General features: G+C 41.8%; 1 protein-coding gene across 3 annotated transcripts in view; it reads left to right on the top strand.

Annotated features, from left to right (window-relative positions):
- The window catches only part of LUZP2 (leucine zipper protein 2), a 462,473-nt gene that overhangs the window by 382,414 nt on the left and 52,433 nt on the right, over window positions 1-27,626 (top strand). For all 3 annotated transcript variants that reach the window (XM_074999009.1, XM_074999008.1, XM_074999007.1), the window contains one exon: window positions 1,949-2,113. In XM_074999009.1, the coding sequence (XP_074855110.1) occupies window positions 1,949-2,113 (165 nt within the window). The remainder of the gene's footprint in view (window positions 1-1,948; window positions 2,114-27,626) is intronic.

Below are 27,626 nucleotides of genomic sequence, written 5' to 3'. Positions count from 1 at the left end.
TGTTCTATTGTTCTCAGAGGCTATGTCAAGATTACAGGCATTTGTTGACAGAAGTTTTTATCAGAAGATATCTTCTGACAAAACATCTGTTTACAGATTGCAGCCAAACTGCCAAGCAGATAGCAAGAGCAATCTTCTCTTTGGACAGAGAGCAGCTGGACTGCCCAGCCCTCTGTATCAGCAAAACAGCCAACCAGAAGTACAGCAGACATAGCTGCCTGGTGTCCCAGAAGCATTGCCTGTCGACAGAGGGCCTCCCCGGAATGTCCAGACTATTTGTCTGAAAACACCTCTCTGTCAAAAGAGGCGTTATTCCTCATGGGGAGCAGGGTAGACACTAAGTCGACAAAAGTGCTGCATTCTGTCGACTTACTGTCGAAAGAATGACTTGGGAAACTGGATGCTCCACGAATTTTGTCGGCAAAACCCTATAGTAGACATTGCCTAATAGAAAACACATCAGCTTTAGCAGGATATAAAAATGGAAGATATCTCAGGACATTGGTCAGTTGACTTTTCAGTACTAAAGGAATGCTGAATTGCACTAGGTATAACCAGCTAAATTGCTTTGGAAACATAGTTACACCTGCACTGTAATATGGCTCTTTTTTTCTTGCTCACCTTTACATTTTGCTGCATGTTTCCAACTGTCTTTTCTAAGATATTTGTGTGTCCCTCATTTTCTTATAGTTTGAGCACCATATAATTATTAGTGTATTTATTTTCACAATACTCCTATGAGAGAGGGAAGTTCTATTAAACTCATTTTATATGGAGGGAACTGAAGCACAGAGAAGCTAAGTGATTGCTTGATTTCACACAAGGAAGTCTTTGAAAGAGTAATCTCTGAGAGATAGCCATGTTAGTCTGTCGCTTCACAAAAAGACAAGCAGTCCTGTAGCACCTCAAAGACTAACAATTTAATTTATTAGGTTGTGAGATTGGAAGAGTAACTAAGCTAATTGAGGTCTCCCAAGTCCCAGGCTGGAGCCCTGATCACTGGGAAATCCCTACTCTGCTTACAGTATATCAGTTGGACACACTCAGTCGTCTATAAAGGAGTAGTTAGTATCCTTTCTATAGGACCATATCTCCTTGGAAGTATCTGTCACTAATTCACAATATTCAGTATTACTGTCCAAATCAATAGAATATTTAGTTTCCTTGATTTTCTATTCAAATTGTTGAGTCAATATCCATGGATTGGGTGTTGTAAAATGAATTGGTGTTTTAAATGTTAGGAGGGTCCCTGCAATTATTTGCCACAATTTTCGGTATAATTGTCGGAAGTGCCTCCTAAATATTTTGAGAATAACAGCTGATTTTGCCATTCACGATTCTTGGATCCTGAGTAGGTTTTATTTTAATCTAGGCAATGATAATTTTCATTTTCCCAAACGAGACCCAATCTATGAACATTATAAGTACGTGACAGTATAATCGTGTGAGAGAAAAAGTATCTTTCACAATAAATACACTTGTGCAGATAAACTGAATATTCTGAATAAGTGACCATATACTACAGACGTTTGTAAGTATGTATTTATGTTTCTATAAAAAACAAAATGAAAGTCTGTTTCTCTTTAGCAAATGTAAAAGACAAAAGACGTTAAAGCCCTGTAAACTGTATAATATTTGGTAGATTATGCCCTAGTTCTTTTAAATATAAGTGGCCTTCAAAAAAAAGACACCCTGGTAAAGTTATATGAGACTGGAAGGGAATTTACTGAGACTTTTCCTAGTCTGTTTGATATGTGATGTGCATACAATAACTCACAGGGCAGTTATGCAAGTTATACAGTGCATTCAAGTGCTTTAATTTTTTGCTTTAATAAGAAAAAGATTCCTACAGCTGTTTCCAAAGGTTTGGTTCAGAGAAGAAAGAAAAGAAGCTGTACTGTTTACTGTAGCCTATCTGTAAGAGCTGATGACTTCTCATTTTCCCCAGGAGTCACAGCTGAAAGCTCTGAAGGAGACTGTACAACTCTGCCTGTCTTCTGTTCTGCACAATCAACCGCCCGCTACAAATATTATCCCTTCAAAACCAACTGAGAAGCTGACATCCCCAGTTACAAATGACTCTAGAGTTCCATTCCAAGTGACAAATAGCAAGGTATGTTTCCCCTCCCCCACATTTATTTTTTAAACAGATTTTAGAGTTTGTCCTGTAAGACCATCAGAGTGGAACTGAGGAGGATTTTAAATTCATTGAAAGATTACGATGAATTTTAAAGATAATTCTGAGCCTCTTTCTGATGTTACTAATGTTACATTTAACAAGTTGGAAAACCAATACTTTTCTTACCAGTTAAATCTTCTGTCAAGGAGTGTGGGCTTGAGGCTACAATAGTTGATTGCACTAATTCATCTTGGTTTGTTTTAATTGTTAGACACTGAAAATTGCATTTGATGTTGTACAGCGCAAAATGGAAAGAAAATTTCTGACAGCCATGTTTTACAATATATATAGACTTAGAAATGAAAGATGAAGTTGCAGGCCCAAAGAGAGGGAATCTGTTTGTTTTTCTCAGTTTCATGATTGATTACACTTGGGGGCCATGTAGGGAAGGTGGCTGTTTAGGAGAGATCCAAATGAAAACTCACTGGGCTTGGGAGAATGTGTGATATATAGAGGAGCTGCATGGGAGAAACCGTGAATGGAACAAAAAAGAGACAATATGGTCTAGTTGGCATGAGCTTCAGTTTAGAGCTGGGAAAACTTGGGTTCAAACCCTGTTCTTCACACTAATTCTCTTCCAGTGGGTGTGCAGTCTTCAGTTCCCAATCTACTCTCAAGCAAAATGTGAACACACCCAGGTCCACTGGTGGGGCGAATGGCACAGTTGTCCCAGACTCTGGCTTTTCAAAGGGGATCAGAGCTCCAGATGCTGCCGCTGCTACTTTGGGTGAAGTGCTTAAGGAAGCCTTGCTCCACTGCTCTGCCCAGCCATGGGTGGGTGGGTGAGTGAGTGGGGGAGCTCTGCAGAGTGGTCAGTGCTAAGGGATGACTGCCCTTGGCCTCGCCCCTTCTGCCCTTCTTGGAGTACAGAACTGGCCCTCCCCCACACCTGGACTCAGTGCCTGTGGTGGCTTTCAGCCCCACTGACCACACCTATCACATCAGACCAGCAGTAAAGATAAGTGGGAAATATCTAATATGAGGGTCTCCTCAGGGTATAGGCCTGAATTAAACACTAGGCTGCAGGATTTAGGCAGAAATATAGGCATCTAGCAGACTTTTATGGTGCAAACTTAGGTGCCTTGGGAAATTAGGAATCTACAGACTTAGCTGTAAGAGGAAAAAGAGGTCTAAATTTTAGACTTTGGCAGTTAGGCACCTAAATCCCTTTGAGAATCTGTGTCCTCATCCTTGCAGCATATATAAAGATTTTATGACAATCAATGAGCAACAATTATATTTTGCATTCATATCCAGTTGTGTAAATCTAGAAAAACTATCGGTTTCAATAGAGGCATTTGAGGTTTACAAAGTAATATATGAGAATTCATGTTGTCATGTCATGTTCCACTTTCATTCCAAAAAATCACAAAATACTTTCCCAAATTACAGAAAGGAATCACTTTACTTACTGTAAAATGCAGGCTCCTGTAAGACAGGGTCTGGCAACAATTTAAGTTCCTAATCAGTTCAGAATTTTACATCAGGAATCAGTGATTTTTTTTTTTGTCCATTTAAAGTTGTAGTAGTAGTATTCAGTGAGCAGAATATAAGTATTCAATTTGGAAATTGTGACTAGGTAATGGAGTCTCAAATAACTATTCATGCAAAAAGTGCTATGGAATCATTAATGCATGCCTGCATGGTCAGAAACTTCTCATGAACAAGAACAGGATGTCTAGGAACAAACATGGTGTCTTTAGTAACGTCAGAGGGGATTTCCATTTCAGTGCTAATTTAGAAGAGAAATATCCTGTTACTCTGCTTCCTGCAGTGTCCTGAGGTTTTCTGGGAGGTCAGTCATACTAAACCGCAATATGCAAAATCTTAAGAGACACCCTAATCAATAAACTATGTCTGAAACATGTTTTTATTATATGCTTTGTTTTATGTTTTACTACACCAGTAGAAGTTTCATATATCCATTTATTTTGCTTCACTGTGAAAACAGTAGTGCCAACCTATTACTATGCAGCAAAACCAATAATGCTTAGTAGTAATCGCCAAAAAAGCAACTGTGGATCTGGCTAATTTATATGTCATGTTATAGATTTTATTGTATTTAATCCTTGACTGATGCTGTTCTGCTCTCCTTAACTTTACAGAAGTTACTGCAGTGCAGATTTTGAGGCAGAGTGGGAATAAAGCAGTGTAAATATGAAGTGAAGAACTTTTAAATTCTGGGTTCTGAAAAAAACACACGTAGCTGATTTTCTCTCTCGTCCTGTACATGTTGTGTCTGTTGCATATTTCTTAAGTTATGTCAGTATTTCCATGGTAATACAAACATGTATTTCCATGTCTACAAACATGAAGAGGTAGGCTTCTGTACATCCATCCACATGAGTATATTTGAATAAAAATATGCGTTATTGCCTCTTCCATCGTCATCGTTCGCATTTCTGTGTGCTTGGCACATGCCATGAAAATGTCTGAGGAAATAATGGGTCTCAGTCCTGCTGTTCCACCCATTGATAAGCCATTATTATAAATCTGCGCATTATCTGTGATTATAAAGCCACTGAAATCTGCTACTGTGAAATAGATTGTCAAAGAATCACAGCCTGGACCAGAATTATACTCTGTGCTGGAATTATATGAGGACTTTTTGTAATGCCATTTATTGTTATGTATTCAGTCCTTGACTTTGCCTTCTGATTACGGGCCAACTAGCTGAAGCTAGATGTGTGTATATACGTGTATGCATTTTTCCATTCCTTCACATTCTCACCTGCATTTTCACACTGCAGGCTATTGAATTCTCTTTGTGCATGTACATTTTTAATACAAAGATAGGGACCTTCAGTGGAAAAATACTCATGAATCCTGTCACTTTTGATAAGTGTCAGCTCAGCCTTCAGGGGAAAATGTGACGCTTGATCTGGTAAATACCTTAACTTCAAAGAATTACTCATTCAGCTTGAAAAATTGCTTTTTAAAAATGTCAAATTTACATACCACTTACAAATTAAAATGTATAATGTGTGGTCTACATCACTCAGAGACAATAGTCACTGGAACTGGTTTTAGTTGACTTTGGAGAACATGGATGTGTAGATTGCACACTTGTGTCAATGACTAATCATTACCATATGTAGGGTGATTCAGGCACCTCACTTCCTAGAGGTTTGAGACTCAAGTTATCACAAGCAAAAAATGGGAGGAGGATGTGATAAGACGTTTGCTTCTCTTGCCACTAGCCAACAGGAAAAAATTAATATCTCGATGATTATCTGCAGAATTGGTCTATGAGGAGCTTGTTTATTTGAGAACATTTATCTTGATAAAAATTACAAGCTATGAAGTTGGATAGCTCAAGAGTCTGGAGTATTAGTCAGTAATAGAAATTTTCACATTTAGGTCATGGAAATGATTCAAACCCAGCAAATGAAAACATTGCAATGTGAATTCCATTCAGCTTTATATGTTAAATGAGTTGGTGGTCTTGAATCCTAATTTTAATGGACAACACAGAGGTCATAGAAATTATCCTGCCCTATCTTACCAGTAATTCACATCATTATTGTCAGTATAACCAGAGATGAAAAAATAGTTATACGTAAACTTTTCTTACCACTAGCTGTGTTGGACACTCAAAATCAGACCTGGAGATATATAGGCAGGAAAGTGTGCAAAGGCTTACCCCGCCATTTGTGTGTCTTACTTCTTTCTGGGATAAAAAAGAAGGTGAGAATATGAATCTAGCATGTCTACTGTGAGGGGCTGCTCTTGCCATATTTTTCCAGCTCTAAAAATTTACTTACTTAAAAAACAGGTAAAGATAAAATTGTAAGGACAAGAAAAAACTTAGATTGATTTAATTTTTCTTTCTTCACAAAGGACAACTGAAAGAAACTACATTGTGTTCCCTCAATCAATATATTTTCTGATCAAAAAGATTTCTACCGAAAATAACACTTCCAGTTCCCATGTTGGTGGTCAGAACATTTGACATTGCAAATAAACAACCAAAGGAAGAGTCAATGGATGCAAGCCAACCTCATGTGGAAATCCTGACATTAAGCCTGAACGGTGAGAGCTCTGCTCTCCTACAGTAACTCATGGTTGATATAAGGTCTCAAACGTGTCATAGCTGGCTGTCATAAGTTACTGTGTTCCCATATGACATTCAAAACAATCATGATTGCCCACTATGATCTTAATATGTGGAAGGAAATGTACAAATTCAATGTTCTGCATGAGATTTCCAAGAAGAAATTTCAAGCTTTCACCAATGATAGGGCCTCAGAAGCCAGGGCTGCACTTCAGGCAACCTCTGTTGCAACAGACTCTGTGGCTCCTTCCAAAGCAACTATGGTCTCCATGCACAAGGTGTATTGGCTGCTCCTCTCAGGACTCTAAGCAGAGGCACCGCAGCCCATTCAGGATGTTCCCTTTGGTGAGATCGCCTTGTTTGCAGAGTACACAGACACTAAGCTTCATGGGTTTCATACTGCCCAAAAAGACTCTTGGCTTGTCCATCCCTAGGCCTACAAGTAAACAACTCAAGCCATGGCCCCAGGGATCCCATTCCCATCAGGAGCTAGCACAGCGATAATAGGAGGAAACCAAACAAACCACCCCAGCCTCCTTCCCAATTGGGCTACAACCATGTTAAGCAAGTGGGCAAACACCCTTGCTGAGGGTGCACCTAATGAAGTCGTACCAACTCAGTTTCCCTTATCTTCCCCTTTTATTTTCCAGTTGTTTATGCCTTTTCCTTCTCACCTGGGACTCCATAATTGAGCCCAGTCCAGGAAGGCTATACCTTTCAAGTCTTCTCCGCCCTCCCCTTCCACTTCTCCCCAGTTCTCTTCCAGGATCTTTCTCCCAAGAGGGCTTGGTGTGGATGTGTGTGGTGGAGATTCCACACCAAAATAGAAAATCAGGGATCTATTCCTGATATTGTTTTAGTCCCCAAGGCCAAGGACAGCCTTCAGCTCATCCTGGACCTGTGAGATCTGAATTGCTACCTAGTGAAACTCAAGTTCCGCATACTGTGCCTCATCTCCATCATCCCTTCCCCAGATCCAGTGGATTGGCTGCCCTCAATCTCAAGGACACATTTTCATATCACAATTTTGGAAAGACACAGATGCTTCCTCTAGTTTACAGTGGACAAGAAGGAACTGAAGGTGAAGGGGGGTGGGTCTGGCAGCACCCTACATAGCATAACATTTGTGCACCACTCCCTGAGGCGTTGGAGCTGGTGCTGTAGGTCTACAACTGAGGGAAAATCTTCCAGTGCCAGTTCATGTGGTGAGCACACGCACCTATATTGAATGGACATGAGCAACACATCTTGAAGAACACCACTTATGGAAACAGGCAACTGTGTTTTTCCACACACACACACCCCTCCCCCGAAGTACTGGAATTTGGAGTTGGGGAGCTGTGACTCTCTTTTGGGAAGGTATAAGGCTGCAGGGAGTGAAACCAATGGGTGCCTGCCGGGGAACAGGATGACCCTGAATAACAATTACAAGGAACTGAAGATCACGTGCACAGATCAGATGGGGCATATTTGATATGTATTTAAATTTGCAATTTCTACCTGTAATTGTTAGAGACTCATTGAATGTGGGCAGAAGGATTAAAAAAAACTAGAAGACAACCAAATATAATTTACTCTTAATATAGATATTATTTTTAGACAGTTCCTTTGTTTTTACTCTTGGGGTTGGCAATGCCACATCTATTGCTTCTCAGAAGCATTATAAGCATTATTTCAGACTCTTTTCATCCTTTTATTCAAGGAGTATCTGTAGGATCACCTCTGTGTCAGTAAAATGCCAAGGAAAATATGACTGTTGAGTCATATTTTGTCATAATTTGCAAGATCTTCCCAACACAGCAGCTGTTTCCAGTGGCTGGCTACAGGTTCTTTAAGCAATTACAGTAATGCATCATTTCAACCATGTCCGTTTGTGGAAGGTCAAGAAAAAAAAACCAAATCAGAACAAGTTTTTAAAATCATCCATATTTGCGAAAATTAGTACCAATGCTGCTAACATCAATTTTCATAATGCCCAATTTAAATGCAGGTTTTGACCTTTTGCACATGGCTGTCATATATTCTTATATGAAGAATATCTAAAACAATACAAATTTAATTATGGGATTATTTTTATCCTAATAAGAGAGGGTACTGATATAATGAAAGCTTTTCTAATGTGTATAATTTTTTCCCTGGGTGACCTTGGTTACCATAACATGTTGAAAAACCTTATTTTTGAAAGTTGCTTTTTTTAGCAACAGCTTGAAATGGATTACCTTTGACATTACAACATGGAGCACCCACTTATTTCTTGTCTGTAACAGTCCAACTCCTTCAACTGAATGAGGTGCATCATTCAGCCAGCAGAATTCTTTTGAAACATAGATTTCAACAACAAGGGACACACCAGGTTACTCTTAGTTCATTTGTTTTTAAGACAGGCCTTTTGGAATGAATCTGACAGTTTGATATGCAAAATGTAACTGAGCCTTTATTGGAAATGTGTATCAGGAACCACCTATTTCTTCTTCAGACTATGTTCATGCTTGAAGTTTTTCTCAGTTTTCCTTCTACTTAGCTGACTTCTTCATTGCTGCTATCTCTGACTCATCCACCTGAATTCTGTTGGTATTTCTGGACTGTTCAAGTCCTCGTATCTCTCTGTATTCACTCCCAGGATGACCTCATCTGTGATTTTTGTGGCTGAGAGGTTCAGACCTCCTTCCTCTCCCCACCCCAGGCTTACATTTCCTTCTGGCTCTCCTGATCCTTCTTCAAATTTAAAGCTAAAATCTCAACATATAATTTTCCTTCCTCTATACTTTCCCTGTTCCCTCTGACTATCACCATTCCCTTTTTAGTCTATCCAGCATGGCGATGTTGTAGTTGTTATTAATTATAGTGGTGGTACATAGAGACCTCTGTTGGTCTAGGAACTGTGCTCATACATAAGGAAGATAGTCCTGGTCCAAAGAAATTGGCAATCTAATCAGCTTTCTTTTACCTTATTTTAATTTATCCAACTCCTCTTTCCTACCCTCTCCCAACACAGGTGGGATCACTTTTTTACATTGGCTCCATCCTTATGGATTACATTGTGAACTTTCTATCCTCACTTTCAAGGTATTGCATAGCTCTGCAAGTGCATCCATCTTAGCTCTGTGCTCCTTTTAGTGTCACACCTTGTCTTTTGTCTTGATAACCCAGTCACAAGTTTATCCTCTCTCTTAGTAATGTCACCAGTGATTGAATCCAAAGATTCATGTTACTTCTACAAAGTACCCTGCAAACTGATGTCGCTACATAAATATTTAATAATAATCTCTCTTTTAAAGTCCAGTCCTCAAGTTCTTAATCAGGCTAGACTCGCAGGAGTTTCACTGTTAGTTTTGCCTGTAAACAGATTTCAGGTTTGGGCACGTAAATATTTTTAACCCAGACACTGAAAACTCCATCTTCCATTCCTTTTCTTTTTGCTTCATTCACAGCATATTTTTGCAGCAGCCCAAGGCAAAATGAAAACACCAGATTTACGATGTTTTGTCTCGACTCCACCAAAGCTATCTACTTAAAAAAACCAAGTGCCGCTTTCAGATGCACATGTGCAGTTTTCTTTGATGTGAGTGGTATCTCCAAATAAATAGCTTGAAAAACCCTCTCCTCCACTTTCAGAAGGAGTTCAAGAATTAATGTGATTTTTTTAAGGAGAGGATCACTGAAGGAGCATTTAGATTTGTAACAGAGGCAGAAAGTGTGTTGCTTTTGCATTTTGTGTTCTGCAGCAAGAATTCCTTTGTAAGTGCTATGGAAATGGGAACAGAAGAAAAGAGCATCACTGACTTTTAATTTGCTCCAGAAAAGGATGATTGCTAATTTATTTATTAATAGTATTGTCAAAACTTGGCCTTTTATCTAGAAATCATTATCATCCCCTACTGCACCTTAGTCCAGTGTGATATGTGGGCTTGTTTTTTTTTTCCCCTTGAGAAGGATTTGGAAGATCATTATAGCTGTTACCATAACTTAAAATCCTTTTGTTATCTCCATTTTTGATGTCACTTCACTGTGGACAGGTTTCCTCCATTTCCTCAGAAACAATCCTTTGTACATGTTGAGGCCCTTCTGCCCCAGTGGGGAATTTTAAGGAAGATTTGGTGAGCGGCCATTATGTGCTAGAAAAGGTTTAATATCAATGTTCATTAAATGAAAAGGTGAAGCAGTTTAGTTTTATTGCTACTTTTAAAGGAGTCTTCATTATTAGCACATTAACTTTATAGAGAAATAGGTTTATAGTTTTTATAGCCATCTGCAACAAGATGACTTTGAAAGAAAAACACCTGACAAATATTTATAACCTAAGTCTTTAAAACCCTTCGCTTTTCTTGATTATTTAATGTCATAGCCTTTATAACCTACTGTAATTCAAAGACAAGCTGACTCTCTGACCTTACTTTTTGGCTTCATTGTTAATAACCCCATTATTCTGCTTGAATGTCATTCTTTGCCTTACTCTTATCTGAAAGTGAAGATAGGAAATGTTGCTATGTAACCTAAAACCTATCTGAGAATTGTCCAGGCTTATCTAGTATCACTGTCTTCACTTGACTCTCTAGAATGAGAGTTGCGGTCTGGAGGTGGGGCAAGGATCGCATCAAGAACCAGGTATTCCCAATCCCTTTTCCTCACTGTGATTGATTTAAGAACTTTACCCTGGAGAAATAATTTAACTGGATTGTGCCTATTACTGCAATCATAAATCTGTCTCAAACCTTTATTTTATTTCACTGTACAGTAAACTCTGTTTTAACTGGCATTCTGTCATTTGGAATTCCCAAATCACCACCACTGTAGTTGTTTAAGTTAAAGAGGTAAAATAAAGTTAAGTTTAAGTTAAAGCTAAGGTAAATTTAGTTAAGATTCATATAAGGACAGTACAGCTGCGTCTACACTACAGTTCTGTTTAGAAAGAAGGTCTTTTGAAAAAGAAAGTCAAAAGATGCTCTTTTGAAACGGAGTGTCCACACACACCAGCGGGGACTGAGGGTTCGGTCCGTTCTTTTGAAAGGCTCCCAGCACAATTTCGAAAGAAAGCATCCACACATGCCAGGGTGCTCTTTCGAAAGAGCAGGGATAGGAATCACCATGGCCAGGGTCACATGGGGGACAAGCCCTTCTGTGACAGCCACCCTCTGTCCCCTTAAAGGCCCCCCCCGACCCTCCGGACTGCAGCCTGCACATGCCGAGGGCCAGTAACCCTGTCCCTAGGCAGAGCAAGAGCAAGAGAGACTGAGAGCGAGAGGCATCAGAGGTGGCACCCCGATCCCCCATGGACCCTGAGCAGCAACCCCCCTCCATCGCAGCCATGGCCAGCGCTTTGGCCGGAGTCCTGGCCACCATGCTGCAGCAGCTCCAGGTGGCCACCACAGTAGCCACCCTCCTGGATGCCATCCTCAGGGCACAACATCCCCACCTGGTCCCCTGGGTCATCCACCACCTGTGGAGCTTCCCCACAAACAGCGACTGGTGGGACCAGCTGGTGCTAGAGGACTGGGGCTATGACTGGTGGCTACAGAACTTGAGGATGACCAAGGGGACATTCCTGGAGCTGTGCCACTGCCTCGCCCCAGTCTTCCAGCACCAGGACACACACCTGAGGCCAGTGCTCCCCCTGAACAAAAGAGTGGCCATCGCCCTGTGGAAGCTGGCCACCCCAGACAGATACTGATCTGTTGGCCACCACTTCGGGGTGGGCAAAGCCACCGTTGGGGCCATCCTCATCGAGGTAAGCTGTGCCCAGCTCACACCTAGACTGCATGCAGGGGGGCAGGGGACGGCCTGGTGACGGGCACTGTCAGGAGAAGGGCGGGCACCCCTGGGCTGGGGCGGGGATGGAGGTGGGCACCCTGGGGTCAGGGGAGGGGATGGAGGCGGGCACCCTGGGGCCAGGGGAGGGAATGGGGATGGGCACAGGCGGGCAAGCCACACTCCACCCCACACTCACAAGTGTGCCCCCCTATGCCTGCAGGTAATCCGGGTGATCAACAAGGTGGTCCTGTGGCAGTTGGTGCAAGCTGGAGACCTGGATGATGTCATCTGGGAATTCCAGAAGCTGGGCTTCCCCAACCGCTTCGGGGCACTGGATGTCACCCACATCGCCATCCGGGCCCGGAGCACAGCCGCAGGGCCTACGTGAAGTGCAAGGGCTACCACTCAGTGGTCCTGCAGGCCCTGGTCGATGCCAATGGCCAGTTTGAGGACATCTATGTGGGCTGGTCGGGCCTTGCCCTCCACACAAGGGTCTCTGGAACTCAGAGCTGGCATGTTGTATGGCCGAGGGGACCTTCATCCCCCAGCAGGAGCTCCCCATTGGGGACACAACAATGCCACCGGGCATCATGGTGGATGCAGCCTACCCCCTGCAGGTCTGGTTGATGCGGCCATACACCGGGCACACCGAGCCAAGCCAGGACCTTTTTAACGAGCGGTTGCACTGCGCCCGGAACACCATTGAGCAGGCGTTCGGCCACCTCAAGGGACATTTTAGATGCCTGTACACCAGGCTAGAGGTGGACCTCCCCAATGTCCCGGTGGTGGTCAGGGCCTGCTGCACCCTCCATAACCTGGTGGAGGTGAAATGCAAGCCCTATATGGAGAGGTGGGCCGCCAAGGCAGGGCACGGGTATGAACAGGCTCCCTGCCGCCCTATGCCACCAGGCCCAGCAGGATAGGATGCATGTAAAGGAGGCCCTGCACCAGGCCTTTGATTGGGGACCATGGTAACCCCCCCTGCATACATGCCCCCGCCACCTGCACCCTGCACCCTGCACGCGCGCACACACACACACACACACACACACACACACACACCAGCACCCATGCATGGGAGGACATAGGGTAAACCATAAAAGTAAACTGTTTATAAGGAAAAATTGTGCCTCTCATTATTCAGGGGGAACTATATACATGTGTGGTGGGAGGGTGAACGGGGAGAACTATATACATGTGGGGGGGGAATATTTACATGGGAGGGGGGAAGGTGAATAGGGAGAACTATTTACATGGGAGCAGGGAGGGGAGCCAGGGTGGGGGAGGCCCAACCCCTCCAGGGACTCGATGGTTGGGAGCCCCATATCTCGCACCCGCCCCTTCCTCCCTGGGTCCAGGGGGCCCCGCTGGGGCCTGTGGCACAAGGAGGTAGGGGCATGGCTCGGGCTTGGCCCCAGGCCTGTGCTAGGCTTGGCACGGAGGGAGAGGGGCCGGGGTCATGGGCTCCACCTAGTCAGCCATGGCCAGCAGGCTGTGGGCCAGGCAGGTGAGGCTGGCTGGAGGGAGATGGGGAGGGAGCAGGGCCTCCAGGTTGACTTTCTCCAGGGAGGACATTGTGGTGGGGACAGGGGGCTGTGGAATTGGGGTGGAGGGAACCACTGGGAGGGAGGGCGGGATGCACAGGCGAGGGGGGCATGGGGAATGGTGGGGGCGTGACCTGCGATGGAGCAGTGGCAGGGGCCAGGTGGCCAACCACAGTGTGGGTGAAGGCATCCAAGTTGGACCTCACCCAGTCCCATGCCTGCTGCTCCATGGCAAGTCACTCCCGCACAATGCCTGTCAGCTCCCTGAGGGCAGCCATGTGGGCCGTGTCCCCTGCCTCCTCCTCCTCCCCGACCTGGTGACACTGGTGGAGGGACCAGCGGTGGCCCTGCACTGTCCCAGACTGAGGCCTGGGCTGCTCTCCCTCGCCCTCTGTAGTGGGTCTCCCTGGGCCCGTTGCAGGGCTGGTCCAGCTGCTGGAGCTGTGTCGATGAAAGGGGAGAGGAACAGGCCATTAGTCCTGGTGCGGGACCCCCTGAACCCACATCCCCATCCCACCCACCCTATCTTGGCGGTCCTGCAGGGACCACATCCAGGGTTCCCAGTCTGGGTTGTGGGAGCGCTGGGTCTCCTCTGGCCCCCTCGGTCCCTCTGCGGCCCAGCAGCCTGTGGTACTGTCCAGCCTGCATGATGCTGAGTGCCACATGTCAGCCCTGTGAGGCCAGGGCAGTTGGGCTGTCTAGCCTGCCCGTGCCCTGGGGCTGATGTCCCTGAGGGTGGGCTGCAGCCACCCTGGGCAGGACTGCATGCCCCTTCCCCTGGCTCCGCAGCCACCAGCGTACACCATACATACCTGTGGGTACCTCCAGGAACTCGGGCGAGGCATGGTCGGAGGGGGCCGGGCTGGATGGGCCCGAGGGGAAGTCAATGATGAGGGCCCCTCGCTCAAGCCCTCATCATTGCTGGTGTCCTGGATCCTTGGGGGATGCCTGCGGGTGGCCAGTGGTCCAGGCTGCTCCTCCCCCTCAGTCCCCATCCCCATCTCCTCCAGCTTGGGCCCAAGGAGGTGGTCCAGTTCTCAATAATAGGAGAGGCTGGTGGCCGCTGCCCCTGACCACCTGGCCGTGTCCCAAGCCCAGCCGTGCACCTGCTGAAATTCCTTGATCTTGAACCTCGCCTGGTTTCAGCATTTGACCTCACCTGGTTTTGCATGTTTCGGCGCTGGACCCCCATCTGCTGCAGGACCTCCTCATCTTCCCACAGGGTGCGGAGGTCCTGCAGGTTGGCCTCTGTCCAGGAGGGAGCCCAACGTTTGGGGGGCTGGCTCCCCTCCTGGGAGGAACCCCCCCCCCCCGGTCCCTGAATGGCCCCTGGGATGGGCTGGAGTCCCGGCTGCTGGCCATGGTGCCGGAGGTGCTGCGGTTTCCCCCAGGGTGTTGCGGCTGGGAGCAGTGCGGGCGGCAGCATGAGGTCCCTGCTGCCTGTATGCTCTCAGCTTCCTGCCTGAGGGCTTCTGGGAGCCTGCATGCTAGGGGCGACTGGACGCAAGAGCCATAGAGCTCTGCTTGTGCTGTGAGCGGCGCCACTGCCTGCCAGCTGATCGCGGCCATGGAGGACCCACTCTTTCAAAAGAGTGGCCCACAGAGAGGCTACACTTGCTCTCTTTTGAAACTGTCTTTTGAAAGAGGGCACTTTTCCCATTCCGGGAGTGGAGAACTGACTCCAAAAGAATGGGAGGGGTTCTTTCAAAGTTAATTTCGAAAGAGCGCCGTGTCAGTGTAGATGCTCCGCAGCTTCTTTCAGAAGAACTCAGTCTTTCGATCCTAACTTCGAAGGTACTTGCTAGTGTAGCGGCACCCTACATGTACAGTTAAAATTATCCAGTATACGGTATTGTTTAAGTTAAAGATCAAATAAATTGTAGTTATGTTTTCCGTAAGAACAGTGTAGTGAAGGTAAATACAAATAAATACAGCAAATACAGTGTAAGTTTGCAGAGTACAATATTATTGTTGGTGGTAAATAAATACTCTGTATGCATTTTTGTTTGTTTCTTAATATAAGCTTTTTTTTTCTCTAGTGTTATGCATTGTGAGGTATAGCTCTCTATGGGCTTGTCTACACTAGCCCCCTCCACTGAAGGGGGCATGTAAACGACTCCGATCCGAGAATAGCAATGAGATGCTGCACTGCACGTACACCATCTTATTAGCATAATTCCCACAGTGCAAACTTCAAAGTTCCCTTACTCCCAAAGCATCTATGGCGATCTATCATTCAGCTAGTAAAATTCTTTAGTACGGGAACTTCAAAGGTGCACAGGTACTTCGAAGTGCCTATAGCTACACGGCTTGCTGCCGCTTCAAAGTTAGCAACTTTGAAGTTTGTATGATGGGAATTATACTCATGAGGTGCTGCATATGCAGCATGGCATTTCATTGCTATTCTCCAATCAGGCTTGTTTACATGCCCCCTTCAAGGTGTGGGTGTAGTGTAGATGAGCCCTAATATTTGAACATCCGGCAGCTTCCTACTCCTGGTGCTGCCAGATATGAAAGAGTTTACCTTATCTAGGTTTACTATACCCATCTAACTAATAACAGAGAGGGAGCCGTGTTAGTCTATATACTATCAAAACAAAAAAGCAGCTAATGTTTTTCACAAGGATGTGATGAGGCTTTATTTAGTTATTGCTGCAAGGCACTAGGAAAACAGTGGATGAAAAATATTAAAGAAGTTTATTGTGTGATCCAGATCTTTGTTTGCAGTCCAGACTATGGTCAACACAAGCGTAAAAACATGAAAGATCACTTGAAGCCATCTTTGGCTTCCCAAAAGCAGCTGATGTCCAAAATAGTCCCTGTTGTTTCTTAGAGTAACTTCTGGGCTACTCAAGTTTCTTTTATTTGCCTTAGTCTTCTAAAGGTTCTTCCACTATTTCTTCCATCCCCAATATTCCTCCTGTGTCTGTCATACAGCCAGAGATAACAAGCAGTCCTCTAACACCTTAGAGACTAACAAATTTATTACCAGAGAGAAACTGAGACCAATTGACCTACATTTCACACATTATTTTAAAAAGTCTGTTGCATTGACAAAGAGCAATATTTAGTATCTTTTTAAACTGGCTACCCAAATCACAATGGAACTATCTGATGGACAGACTCTTTTATCACTTTATCAATATCAGTCATGTTTCATGGGAACGGGTAGTAAAATCAGTGTAAGATAAATTTTAAAACCTTACAGTTTGGATTCACTATCTTTTACAAAAATACACATGTACATCTCCAAAGGCTTGGTTCCCAGCAGGCTGCCTGAAGTATTTTATTATTTTAATTTGCTGGTAAGAATAATGAAAATCTAACCAAGACACAGCAATATGGAATACATGTAGCTAGGCATATCCTGTATGGGCCTATTAGGTAGTGGGCCTATTTGAAGTTTACAGTTGTGCTTTTTTTTTCTAGCACTGTCTTACCGTATTATATGATATGAACAACTATATTTAGTGTCTTAACTATAATTTAAAATGCCTTATCAAATTAAATGTAATTTCCAAAAATTTTGGTGTTAAGAATCCATTAATGAACTGTGTAGGTACGAATGTTGTCCCCTTTTATGTAATATATGGTGTAATTTTATAAGATTTCACTTAACATATCTTAAAGGGAAACCAAGAACATTAGTCCCAGTTTAGTATTCCTCTCTTGAATCTGTCTAAACAAAGATATAATTTAGAAAATTTCTAATATGCAAGACTATTAATTACCATCAATGAATCAGGCAGTCGAACCTTTAAAACACAACCAGAGCCTTTACATTTTCCAATAATTTAACGGAAATGTTATATTGACTCATCAGCCATTAAAAAAAAAATCCACAATGCCTTGGACACCAGCAATAAATAAAGCCAATTTGCCTTTGTCTTGAATGATTTGAAACACTATCTGGTGGCCTAACAGGAAGTCCTGGCGACTCTCAAGGACTTAACAGAACTTCATCTCTGATTTTATATTTGAAATCTGGCAAAAACTAAAAAGGTTCTGTTTGACCTTTAATGAGGAACTAGTGTAATCAGTTCAACTAAATATAGCCTACTCTAGTTTGAAAAACTGGCCTCTAAAGGCTTGTGAAAAAACATATGATAATGAGAAAAACAGAAATATAAAATCACCCTACCTTCTCCTCAGCCTGCCTCAGCTGTCTAGAAAAAGAAGATTTTTTTTTCTTTTAAATAACAAACAAAATTACAATGTATTTTTCTGTCATTACTAGATGATCTGGAATGGATTGCTAGGCATTTAAACATATGTGACCCTGATGCTGTAGTGACTTTATTTTGCTCACCGCCTTTAATTCAGGGGCTGCCCAGCTGGTACAACACCCCCTGAGAACTGCTGGAAAGTACTGTGCAACCTACAAAAGTATGTCGTTCACCCCTGACTAGCTTCTTATCCTTTTTACAATCTAAAACACAGTCTTCCTAGAATTTAGTGCATGCTGGAACATGGATAATACACTACAAATGATCAACAAAGAAAAACATTTTTGTAGGATTTTTTTCCCCTATTTTCTCATTGAAAATATTATTCGGTGAAAAATTTCTAGACATACTTATCTATGACTACAGCTAGTTGGGCATTTCCAAAAAAAATACTTTTTCAAAGGAAAATTCTGATATGTGAAAACTGAAGTCGTTTCTGGGAACGTGTCCATTTTGACTACTCTATCTATTCAAAGAAATGCTGAAAGAAAAGTTTGAGTGTTGAATAGGATGTGTCAGCATTTTCAAAGTGAAAAGTTTCTTTATTTTGGTTTGAAATGGCTTTTTGATTGAAAAATTGTCAATACTAAAAATAAAACATCACCAACCAGTAGAAAACATTTTTAAATTATTGAAACAAAACATTTTGAATGTCTTGATTTGGAATGTTTTGGAATTTATCAGTTTGGGAACAAATTAAGATTTTAACTTTTCATCCTGATTCAGGTTGGGATTTTTGTTTTTTGGAATCTGAAAGATTCTCACAGGATAGAAAAACAACTGTGACCCCCCCTCTGTCTGAGAGCTCATCATTTGGGAACCAATGGCTGTTCTCCCTTTGTCAGTATTCCAACATTTTTTTCTAATTCTTCCTGATATTTGTGCCTTTTCAGTCTCACCTTCCTGAAAATACAAATGCTACTCCACGGCATACTGTCACCTACATTGTTTTCTTATATTTAGCTAGATTGTAATTGCCCATGAAGCATTCTATAATATTCTGTGTGACTGATGCTTTACAAACATAAAATGTGTTGCATAAATGAATGTTCATTAGCCTATGACTAATTACTTTTTGCTGTCATGGTAGCTGCTAAAATCAAAATACAAGCATAGCAACAAGTTTCTCTAAATAGTTCCATTTCTTCTGAAATCGGATTGTCAAAAAAGTACAAAATTGAATTATGTTATCTAAAGGCTGCTTGTAACCTTTTGTTGGTGGTGATCTCTGTGTTGATTAAGTTACACACATTCATTAAAAACTATGAAGAGGCAAATCAGCAGAATCATGAAGCAGTAAAAAAAATTCCTACAACAGGACCAAATTTTGAATCTGCTAAGTCAAAGGCAAAATGCCATTAAATTCACTTGGTTCAAGATTTAGCCCTTAGGAATTATTAAAGATAAACCAAACCAAGATGCAAGCCACTGAAAGCAATGAAATCCACCCTATAAATTGCATTATTGTCCAAATCAAATACAGGTTGAACCTCTAATCCAGAACTCACTCTTCCAACAACAGCCATAATCTGGCATGATTTTTGTTAGTTGGATGACAACTTATCATTCATGAGACCAAGTTACCCATGATCCCATGAAGTTTGTTTCCAGCCATCAGGCCTAGATCAGCATTCTGTGCTGTTAGTTAGCTGTAACTTACTCCTAAATGTCTTCTAAGAGCCCAGTAAAGAGAGAAAATGCTAGACAATGTTGACCTCCCGTGGCCCAGTAAATTCACTCATCTGGCATCATTCAGGTCCCAAGGGTACTGGCTTAGAGGTGATCAGCCTGTACTTAGAACTCTCTCTCTAATGCAGAGATTTTTGCAGGCGGAGACTTCCTAATCCTTAAAACAGCCCTTGGTTCATGAAGATACAGCTTTAGCCATTTTGAGTGCAAAAACTCTGCTATATTCTTTCCCGAAGAAGGCCTTCCATCTTATCCACAACTTTCATTTGAAATATAGCCCTTGTGGCATCTTGCTAAAGGTGTAGAGTCACAGCTTCAGAGCTGCCACCATCAACCAAGAGGCAGTACCCAACCAGTGGAAAAACAGAGAGTGGGATGATGGCATAGCTCAATAGTGGGACTAGCTTAAAATGGTCTGTGGTGCAGGCTGGACAATGGTCTGAAGTACCAGTGTATTTGAGCCTGGCAATTAGATTAAGTCTTTGGATTATAAGGTGCTGGATAATGCTCGTCAATAAATAAATAAATAAAAAAATGAAAGGAGCTTTCATCAAAATTGAAAAAAAAGAAATCTGGAAGAAAACATTGGATTTGGCAAAATTTTCTTTCAGTGAAGCTCTTGATGCAGGGTGGTTTCCTCACATGGAAGGACTACACTGCATCATGTGTGGTATGGTCTGGGCAGCAAACAGGGTACAAAGGGGAGAATAAGATCATGAGGTACCCAGGACTACAACTTCAACTGGGCAGATTTGGGGCTCAGACAGAGTTTAATCTCCCCTTGACCAGAAAGGAAAGGTTTCACACTGTGTCTGCAAACAGAAAGAAGTATCTTGATTCAGGAATGTCAAAACATTTCAAGTCAATTAACAAAAAAAAACCCCTCATTTTTGTTATCATTTCCGAATAGAAATTCTCTAATTTTATTTTTGTGCTGCAAAATGCTTAGATCTTGGAACATATTATCCCAATTCACTGTGAAAACAAGTACTGAAATATGGGAAATGGAATCTATTTTTCACTCAACTCAGGTGTTGTATAAGATTTACAAGTCATTTTAAATACTGGTAACTATATTTAGCCTCTCACCTTCTCTATTATACCATCTCATTCCCTGGTTAATAGTTTTCCCCTTACATTATATTTTAGGCACAAATGACCCTGAAATAACTATCTATTGCTGCTACTAAACAATTTATACCATAATGTAGCTTACAGTAAAGTATCAGTACTAACTTGGCTACCTGCTAACAGCATTGTAATCTACAATACAATATATTTGAAGTAACATATTGTCAGAGAAATTGGATAGTTCACACTTAAAATCCATAGATTTTAAAGCCATAAGGGTCTATTATGAACCTCTAGTCTGACAGCTTGTGTAGCAAAGACCATACAATTTCACCATGAGTTTCTCTAGCCTGAGCTACATTTTATTCTAGCAGCTTACTTCTGTGCTAGAAACTCTTTAATGATTATACCTTTGTCCACAGCACTGGGGACTAATGAAAATTACCCCCTCAGGGCACATTTAAACTGATTCTTTTTGATCCTGTAGTATTATAGTTCAGGTATAGGGCCAGATTCTGACTCAATCTTACATGTGTGTGCAATGGGAGAAAGAGCATAGTGATTCTTCCCTCTTCCTTTTCATTAGCTATGTAGTAGCTGGGCAGAATTATAGCCCCTGTTCCCTATCTACTCCCTGCTAGGTTCCTGTTGCCTCCTCTACAGTAATCGTCAAAGGTGGTCAGCCAGTCAGCAAGACAGGGTAGTGAGATGTACAAAGAAATGTAGCAAAAGCCATATTGAATCAGTATCTCTGGGTCTCCAAGAGTCATTCTACCACCATGAATGAAAACACCTCCTGATAATCCAGGAGGTTACAATGAAGCCCATACTTATTACTTATTTATTATATTGTAGTAGTTTCTACCATTTGCTGAATGCCTTCCAAACACAGAGGAAGATGTAGTCTTTGCTTCAAAGAACATATGGCCTGAACTTCAGCTGGTCTAAATGGGTATTAACACTGTAGACATTGCTGGAGCGATGAAGAATTACACCAGTGGTGGGATCTGGCCCACAGTCTAAAAAGAGAAAACAACCAAAAAGTTGTAGGAAAAGAGTGCTGTTCAACACATCACACTGTGCTGAGCTGAGATTCAAATTGAAAATGTTTAAATGGCTCCTGCATCAGCAATAAAAAGATCCATTTGAGCAAATGGTGCAGAAATAAATTAATGAACTAGTAAACAGTCTTTCAGGCATGTGTCACTTTTCTTTCTTTTTCATACTTTTGTCAGTATGATCTTCCATTATAACGGATGCCATTCATTTTCAATTAAAATGTGCTACTGTCTTACGTAAACTTGTTTTACCTTGCTATATAAGCATTTTTAGTCGTATGCAATAGGCAGTGAATCCTGGACTTTTTTTTTTCCTAGTGAAATTTCCATTATCATTCAAGCAATGACATGGTTATGAGGAATTCAATTCCAATATCACTGATCAATGCTGTTTTTTGTGAAAAGTTACCATGAATAGTTTAGGGGGAAATTTGAGGGTTTTCAGATTAGCCTTGGTGAGGAAGCAGACATCCAGGCAATAGTCTGTATTCCTGAGCCTCTGTCTTTGGATCATAAAGGCAACATGTGCCTTGATGTGTTTGATAACCATAGCCTTCACTCATGTAGTTTCTTGAGAAATCACCAACATACATAGATGGGTGACAGACTTTTAGGAGGACAGTATTTATTTCGCAGATGATACATATTAATTGTCATTGTCTTGATGATTCTACCAACCATATGTTTCCACTGACCAATCATCTACATTGTTTTACCCACCTCATTCAAATAGCAGCAATAAAAATCCTTTTCCGAGTCATTGATAAAGAAAATTTCCTAAATTGGAAATCAGAAACAGACTGTTTGTTAAAGACAAATCAGATGTCTGGTAGCCAAAATACAGTGATTGAACTTAGCTCTCCATCAAAAATGGATTAAGATAGTTGAAGCTCTGGATGTCACTCACCTCAGCCATAAAAACTTGGGATCCAAAGCCCACACTTTCGCCTCCATTGGAGGACCTATTTATGTCTCATTCCTCAGGAATGAGTTTGGCAAGGCTACAAGCCTCCAGTATGGGGCTTCAGAGCCCAATCCACCCAGCCATTTCTGAAGAAAATGGAAAGGGAAGTCAGAGGTACACCAAACCAAAGTCTCTTCAAGGAGCCAAACAAAGGACCCAGTGTCTTTTCAGTCCCATGGAAAATATAGTCCATAGCAGATGCACCTACCTTCTCCAAAAGTGGGGACTGAGAGACAACCCTGTCTGTGATTGTGGAAATGGACTTCAAACTAAGGAGCACGTCCTCAACCAATGGACAAAATTATTATTTCTTGTGGTGTGTTTGTTATACAAATCTGTGTCACTTGGAACAATCAATTAGATTGTAAGCTATCTGAAAAAAGAATTACAATAGTGATTAGTTATATAGAAATGAAAAAAAAATAAATTCAAGCCTTCTGCTTTGCTAGAGCACTAGTTCTGGAGCTTGTTTTATATTATACTTTGTTTTCTGAGGACCACTAATTATCTTCTGTTTCAATAAAATGACCACATCAAACTGTTAAATGGAGATGGGGGCCAGGGAGGCTGCTGCCTGGTTTGCTGAGATAATGGAAAGAGTGTTTTATAGAACTGAGGGGGAGAGAGGTCAGAATCAAATGCGAAAAGGGTGAGGGGTTGAAAAAGAGGAAGCCTAGGCATAAGACGCATTTTTTTTTCCACAGAGTAGATGAGGCAGCACCCATTTCCTTCCCCCCCCTCCACCTTGCAGGAGGCAAAATACCAGTTTTTGTCAGGACCTGCTGGTGGCATCATGCTAGCTGCTCCTTTTTAGAGATGCTGAGAGGGAATTGTCTCCTTACCACCAGATTGTCCTAGGTGCAGTGGAGGGGATTTTGCTTTCCCCACAGCAAGTTCAGAAACAGCTTCATTATGTTGAGGAGTGTAGGGAGTTAGGGTATATGTTGCAATTCTTTGTGTAACTGTGGGACAGATGTCTGGAGAAGGTACTCCATAGGGAAGGCATATAAAGATCAGATATATAATTTGGTGAAGGATTTAAAAATATATAAAGGTAAAGGAACAGAAAGAGACAGTCTTCTTTATAGCCCAGTTTTAAGCTCTGAGGTGGCAAGGTCCCAGCAACAGGTTCTCTGGGGGACTTGGATGGGAAAGGTGTATGGTGGGAGAGGGGAGGGTGGAATTTGGCAGTATCATCCAAGTCAGTTAATGAATGAACATGGGGCTGCCTACATTGTACACTTTTTTTTTTTGCTAGATTGTCCCATACACCTAATAATAAGTTGTAGCCTGATTAAAACTGTATCAGGTGTCTCCTGTTCTTCTTTTAGTATAGCTGGATAATTATTTTCAGAGGACTCTATGGGCACTGGATTATAATTGCTTTACAGGGCAATAAGATACTGAAAATATTTTAAATGAATATACATAGGAATACAAGTGGCCAGTGCTGGAACAATTTTTATAGTGCTTCAGTATGCTTCTCTTCTTGTCCCTCCCTGCCCCATCCCTCCTTTCTCCCCTCCCCACCCCTTCACACTCTTAGTCAAGCACTATGCAGTGCAACTCTGCACTTACATTGTTAAAAGTCCTGAGTGGTCTTGGTTGTGCCGTTTATTGGTGGGGAGGCAGTGATATGTGCCTTTGTTTTAGTTTGGAAGCTTTTATATGGTAAAGGATGGTAGTTATACCCAACAAGCTTCAACAAGGGCTAAGTTGACCTACAGCAATATAGTAACAGAGAGGAAGCCGTGCTAGACTATACACTATCAAAACAAAAGCAGTCAAGTAGCACTTTAAAGACTAGCAAAATAGTTTATTAGGTGAGCTTTCGTGGGACAGACCCACGTCTTCAGACTATAGCCAGACCAGAACAGACTCAATATTTAAGACACAGAGAACCAAAAACAGTAAGCAAGGAGGACAAATCAGAAAAACATAATCAAGGTGAGCAAATCAGAGTGGAGGGGTGGCGGGGAAGGTCAAGAATTAGATTGAGCCAAGTATGCAGACGAGCCCCTATAGTGACTCAGAAAGTTCCCATCACGATTTAAACCATGTGTTAATGTGCTGAATTTGAATATAAAAGCCAGCTCAGCTGCTTCTCTTTCCAGAACGGTGCGATAATTCTTCTTCAGTAACACACATACCTTTAGGTCATGGACAGAATGCCCCATGGGGCCCCAATTTTGCTTCTGATTGTGTACTCAGTAGTATTCCTGACAAGAGCCGAGATGAAGTTCTATGGTGACAGCAAAAGCATAAAGGCTGTGGCCACGGTATCCCTGCCTTTCGGAAGGGGCGTGTTAATGAACCAGTATGGAAGATGCTAATGCAACACCTCATTAGCATAATGGCAGCTGTGCATGACTCAAAAGTGCAGGTTTCAGAATGCAAGCCACCTGTGTAGATGGGGGCCTTTCGAAAGGATCCCCTGACTTTGAAAGCCCCTTCTTCCTAAAACTAAACATATGTGAGCACCTCATTAGCATCTTCCGAACTGTCTCGTTAATGCGCCCCTTCCAAAAGGGAAGGGTAGTGTGGCCACAGCCAAGGAGAATATGATGCCTGTGACAGGAATAGATGATAAATCATCTTGTAAAAAAAAGTCTCTCTTCATTGACAATTAAAGAAATAAAATCTTCTGTAATAAGGAAAACATGTTAATTTTTTATTTTAAAAATGGAATAACAATCTAATTATCTTAAAAGAATATTCTCCAGCAGTCTCACATAAACAACAAATGGATCCAAGAAAAGGGACTTTTTACTGTTTTCTCCAATAGAAAAAAGTGAATGATAATACATTTATATTACCTCCTATTTTTATTCTATCTTCCTTCAAATGTTGTATCACAAGCCTTCCTCTTCTCTTAAAAATTGCTACATAACTTGACTAAAATGCTATATAGTTGCTTCAAGTACTTTTTTTTGCAGTGTTTTGGACCATTATTCTATAAGATTATGGTATTAATTTATATGCATGCTGTGTAGCTTGATTTAATTATATGCATCCTTCATTTTCATCTGTTGTAGATTGCATCTCCCCTATTCAGAACAGTAAACTAGAATTTATTATTTCTAATATATATCTAATTTTGTCCTTTGCTTCAGTCCCAGGAAAAAAAATCACAGCTACTTCAAATGCATCTTAAACTGTAACATTGGAGAACTTCACTATTCTGTTTTAATGGCCCTGAGTTCATAAGCCAGCACCTTTGTGCAGGATGTTCATTTGACCCAAGAAGATATTTTTCCCATTTCAAGATTCTACTTCCAGTGTTCGTTGCTATTAATTAATAAAGTTTGAATCACCATTTTTCTAAATCTTGTCACACATAGGTCATGATTAGAGTAAGATTCTGAATATTGCCTATATGGTAATTTTTGTATTTCATCCTCCTTATTTGTCTTTCAGTAAACTCCTCTAAAATGATACAACAGCCTATTATCCACACCCCCCACCGATATTAAATTTCATGTTAGGATGTGCACACATAATAAAGGGAAGCCAAAAGTCAGACATTCTCCCTTCCCCATTTTTGACAAACAAACATGTCATGAATATATCACCATGGCTCTCGGTCCAGCTTTACCTTGTTTACTGATGGTATATTTTTCATTAGACATTAGGGAAACATGAGGTAAATCCTTTGGTCCACTATTACATCTCATTATTGAAAAAACCTCCTTTAGATGGGAGCATTTTGGAGATCACTAACAGGCTGCATAATGTATGGCTAAGTGGTTTTTTGAATGCAGTACAGAGGAAGCAGAGAAAATAACATAGATTAGTGGGAAAGATTGTGAGTGCATATATAAAATGGTTAGTGAAGTTTACTGGGCAACCTGAAGAACGGCTACATTAATATTCAGTATCTTGTTGTTCATGGTTAATGGCAAGGAACAGAGAGAGAAATACATATCAACTAAGTTTTGTTTCAAAGAACCCAGAATCACTAAATTCCACTTTGTCTTGCTGTTAGCTTTGTTTTGCTGTAATGAAAGCTGTGCTGAATGTTGGCGGATTCAGGAAATGAAAATCTTTTCCCGTCTATTATGGGCTGATTTGAAACATTCTTGGTAATTCAATGCTTTTGTGTCCATCCAAATACATGAAAGACACAAATGCAAATGGGAAACCTCTTTAGCTGTATGGATGACATTGAATTCACATGGCTTAGAACTGTACAGTATTCACAGAAAAGGTAATATGATCACAAAAGATGAGTTAATGTTTGTTAGATATTTGGAAGATGAAAAGTGGTTTGAAAGCATTCTAGTGGCATACTTTTTTGGCAAAGTAGTGCTAATAGGACTTTGATGTCAGATCCAGGGTCAGATCCTTAGCTCATAGGTCAATATAGTTCCTTTTGAGGTCAGTGGAGCTGTGCCAGTTTGCACCATCTGAATATTCCCCCAGAATCTTTACTCACTAATATAATGTGGATATGTTGTCTGAGAGGGAAGACCTATTCTGTGAGCTAGGAAGACATTAAATATTGTGTTTCTTATAGTTCTGTCATTTTATGCTTCTGAAGAGAGCCAGGAAAGGTAAGAACAAAGTACAAGAGCCCATGCACTCAGGAGCAATGTCTGCATAAGGTGGCAGTGGCCCATGGAGCCCACAGACGTTCCAGAGTAGTTAATTTGTGCCATTAGGGGCTTGTCTGGTCTGGTGGGAGAATGCTGATATGGATATTTGGAAGTGAAATTCTACACAACATGCTGCTCTCAACCACTGGTGATTTAACCAGCATTAAATACCATCTGTGCCTTTTCCTTACAATGTGGCACTGGCACTAGCCACTCTGAAATTTGCATGGACTTTTAATCCAGAATTTTGATACTTTGCTTCCTATGCCTGTGTAAACCCCAGATATGCTTCCTATTCAGGGAAATATACTGAGTAAAATCCATGAGTTTCATCCGCTGGTCTGGATATTTCTCTATGTACATTTTCTCCCTTCATATATAGCCCTGTAGGAATATCAAATCCTTATACTGGATCAAATCCTGAAATCCTTAATGAACTTTACTCATGTAAGGCTTCTGAGAGTTGAAAAACAAAAAACTAGTTAAGGAATTCCTCCA

The sequence above is a fragment of the Carettochelys insculpta genome, chromosome 6 (genome assembly GCF_033958435.1).
Source record: "Carettochelys insculpta isolate YL-2023 chromosome 6, ASM3395843v1, whole genome shotgun sequence".
Taxonomy (NCBI): domain Eukaryota; kingdom Metazoa; phylum Chordata; order Testudines; family Carettochelyidae; genus Carettochelys; species Carettochelys insculpta.
This window is presented reverse-complemented; position numbering and strand designations above follow the sequence as displayed.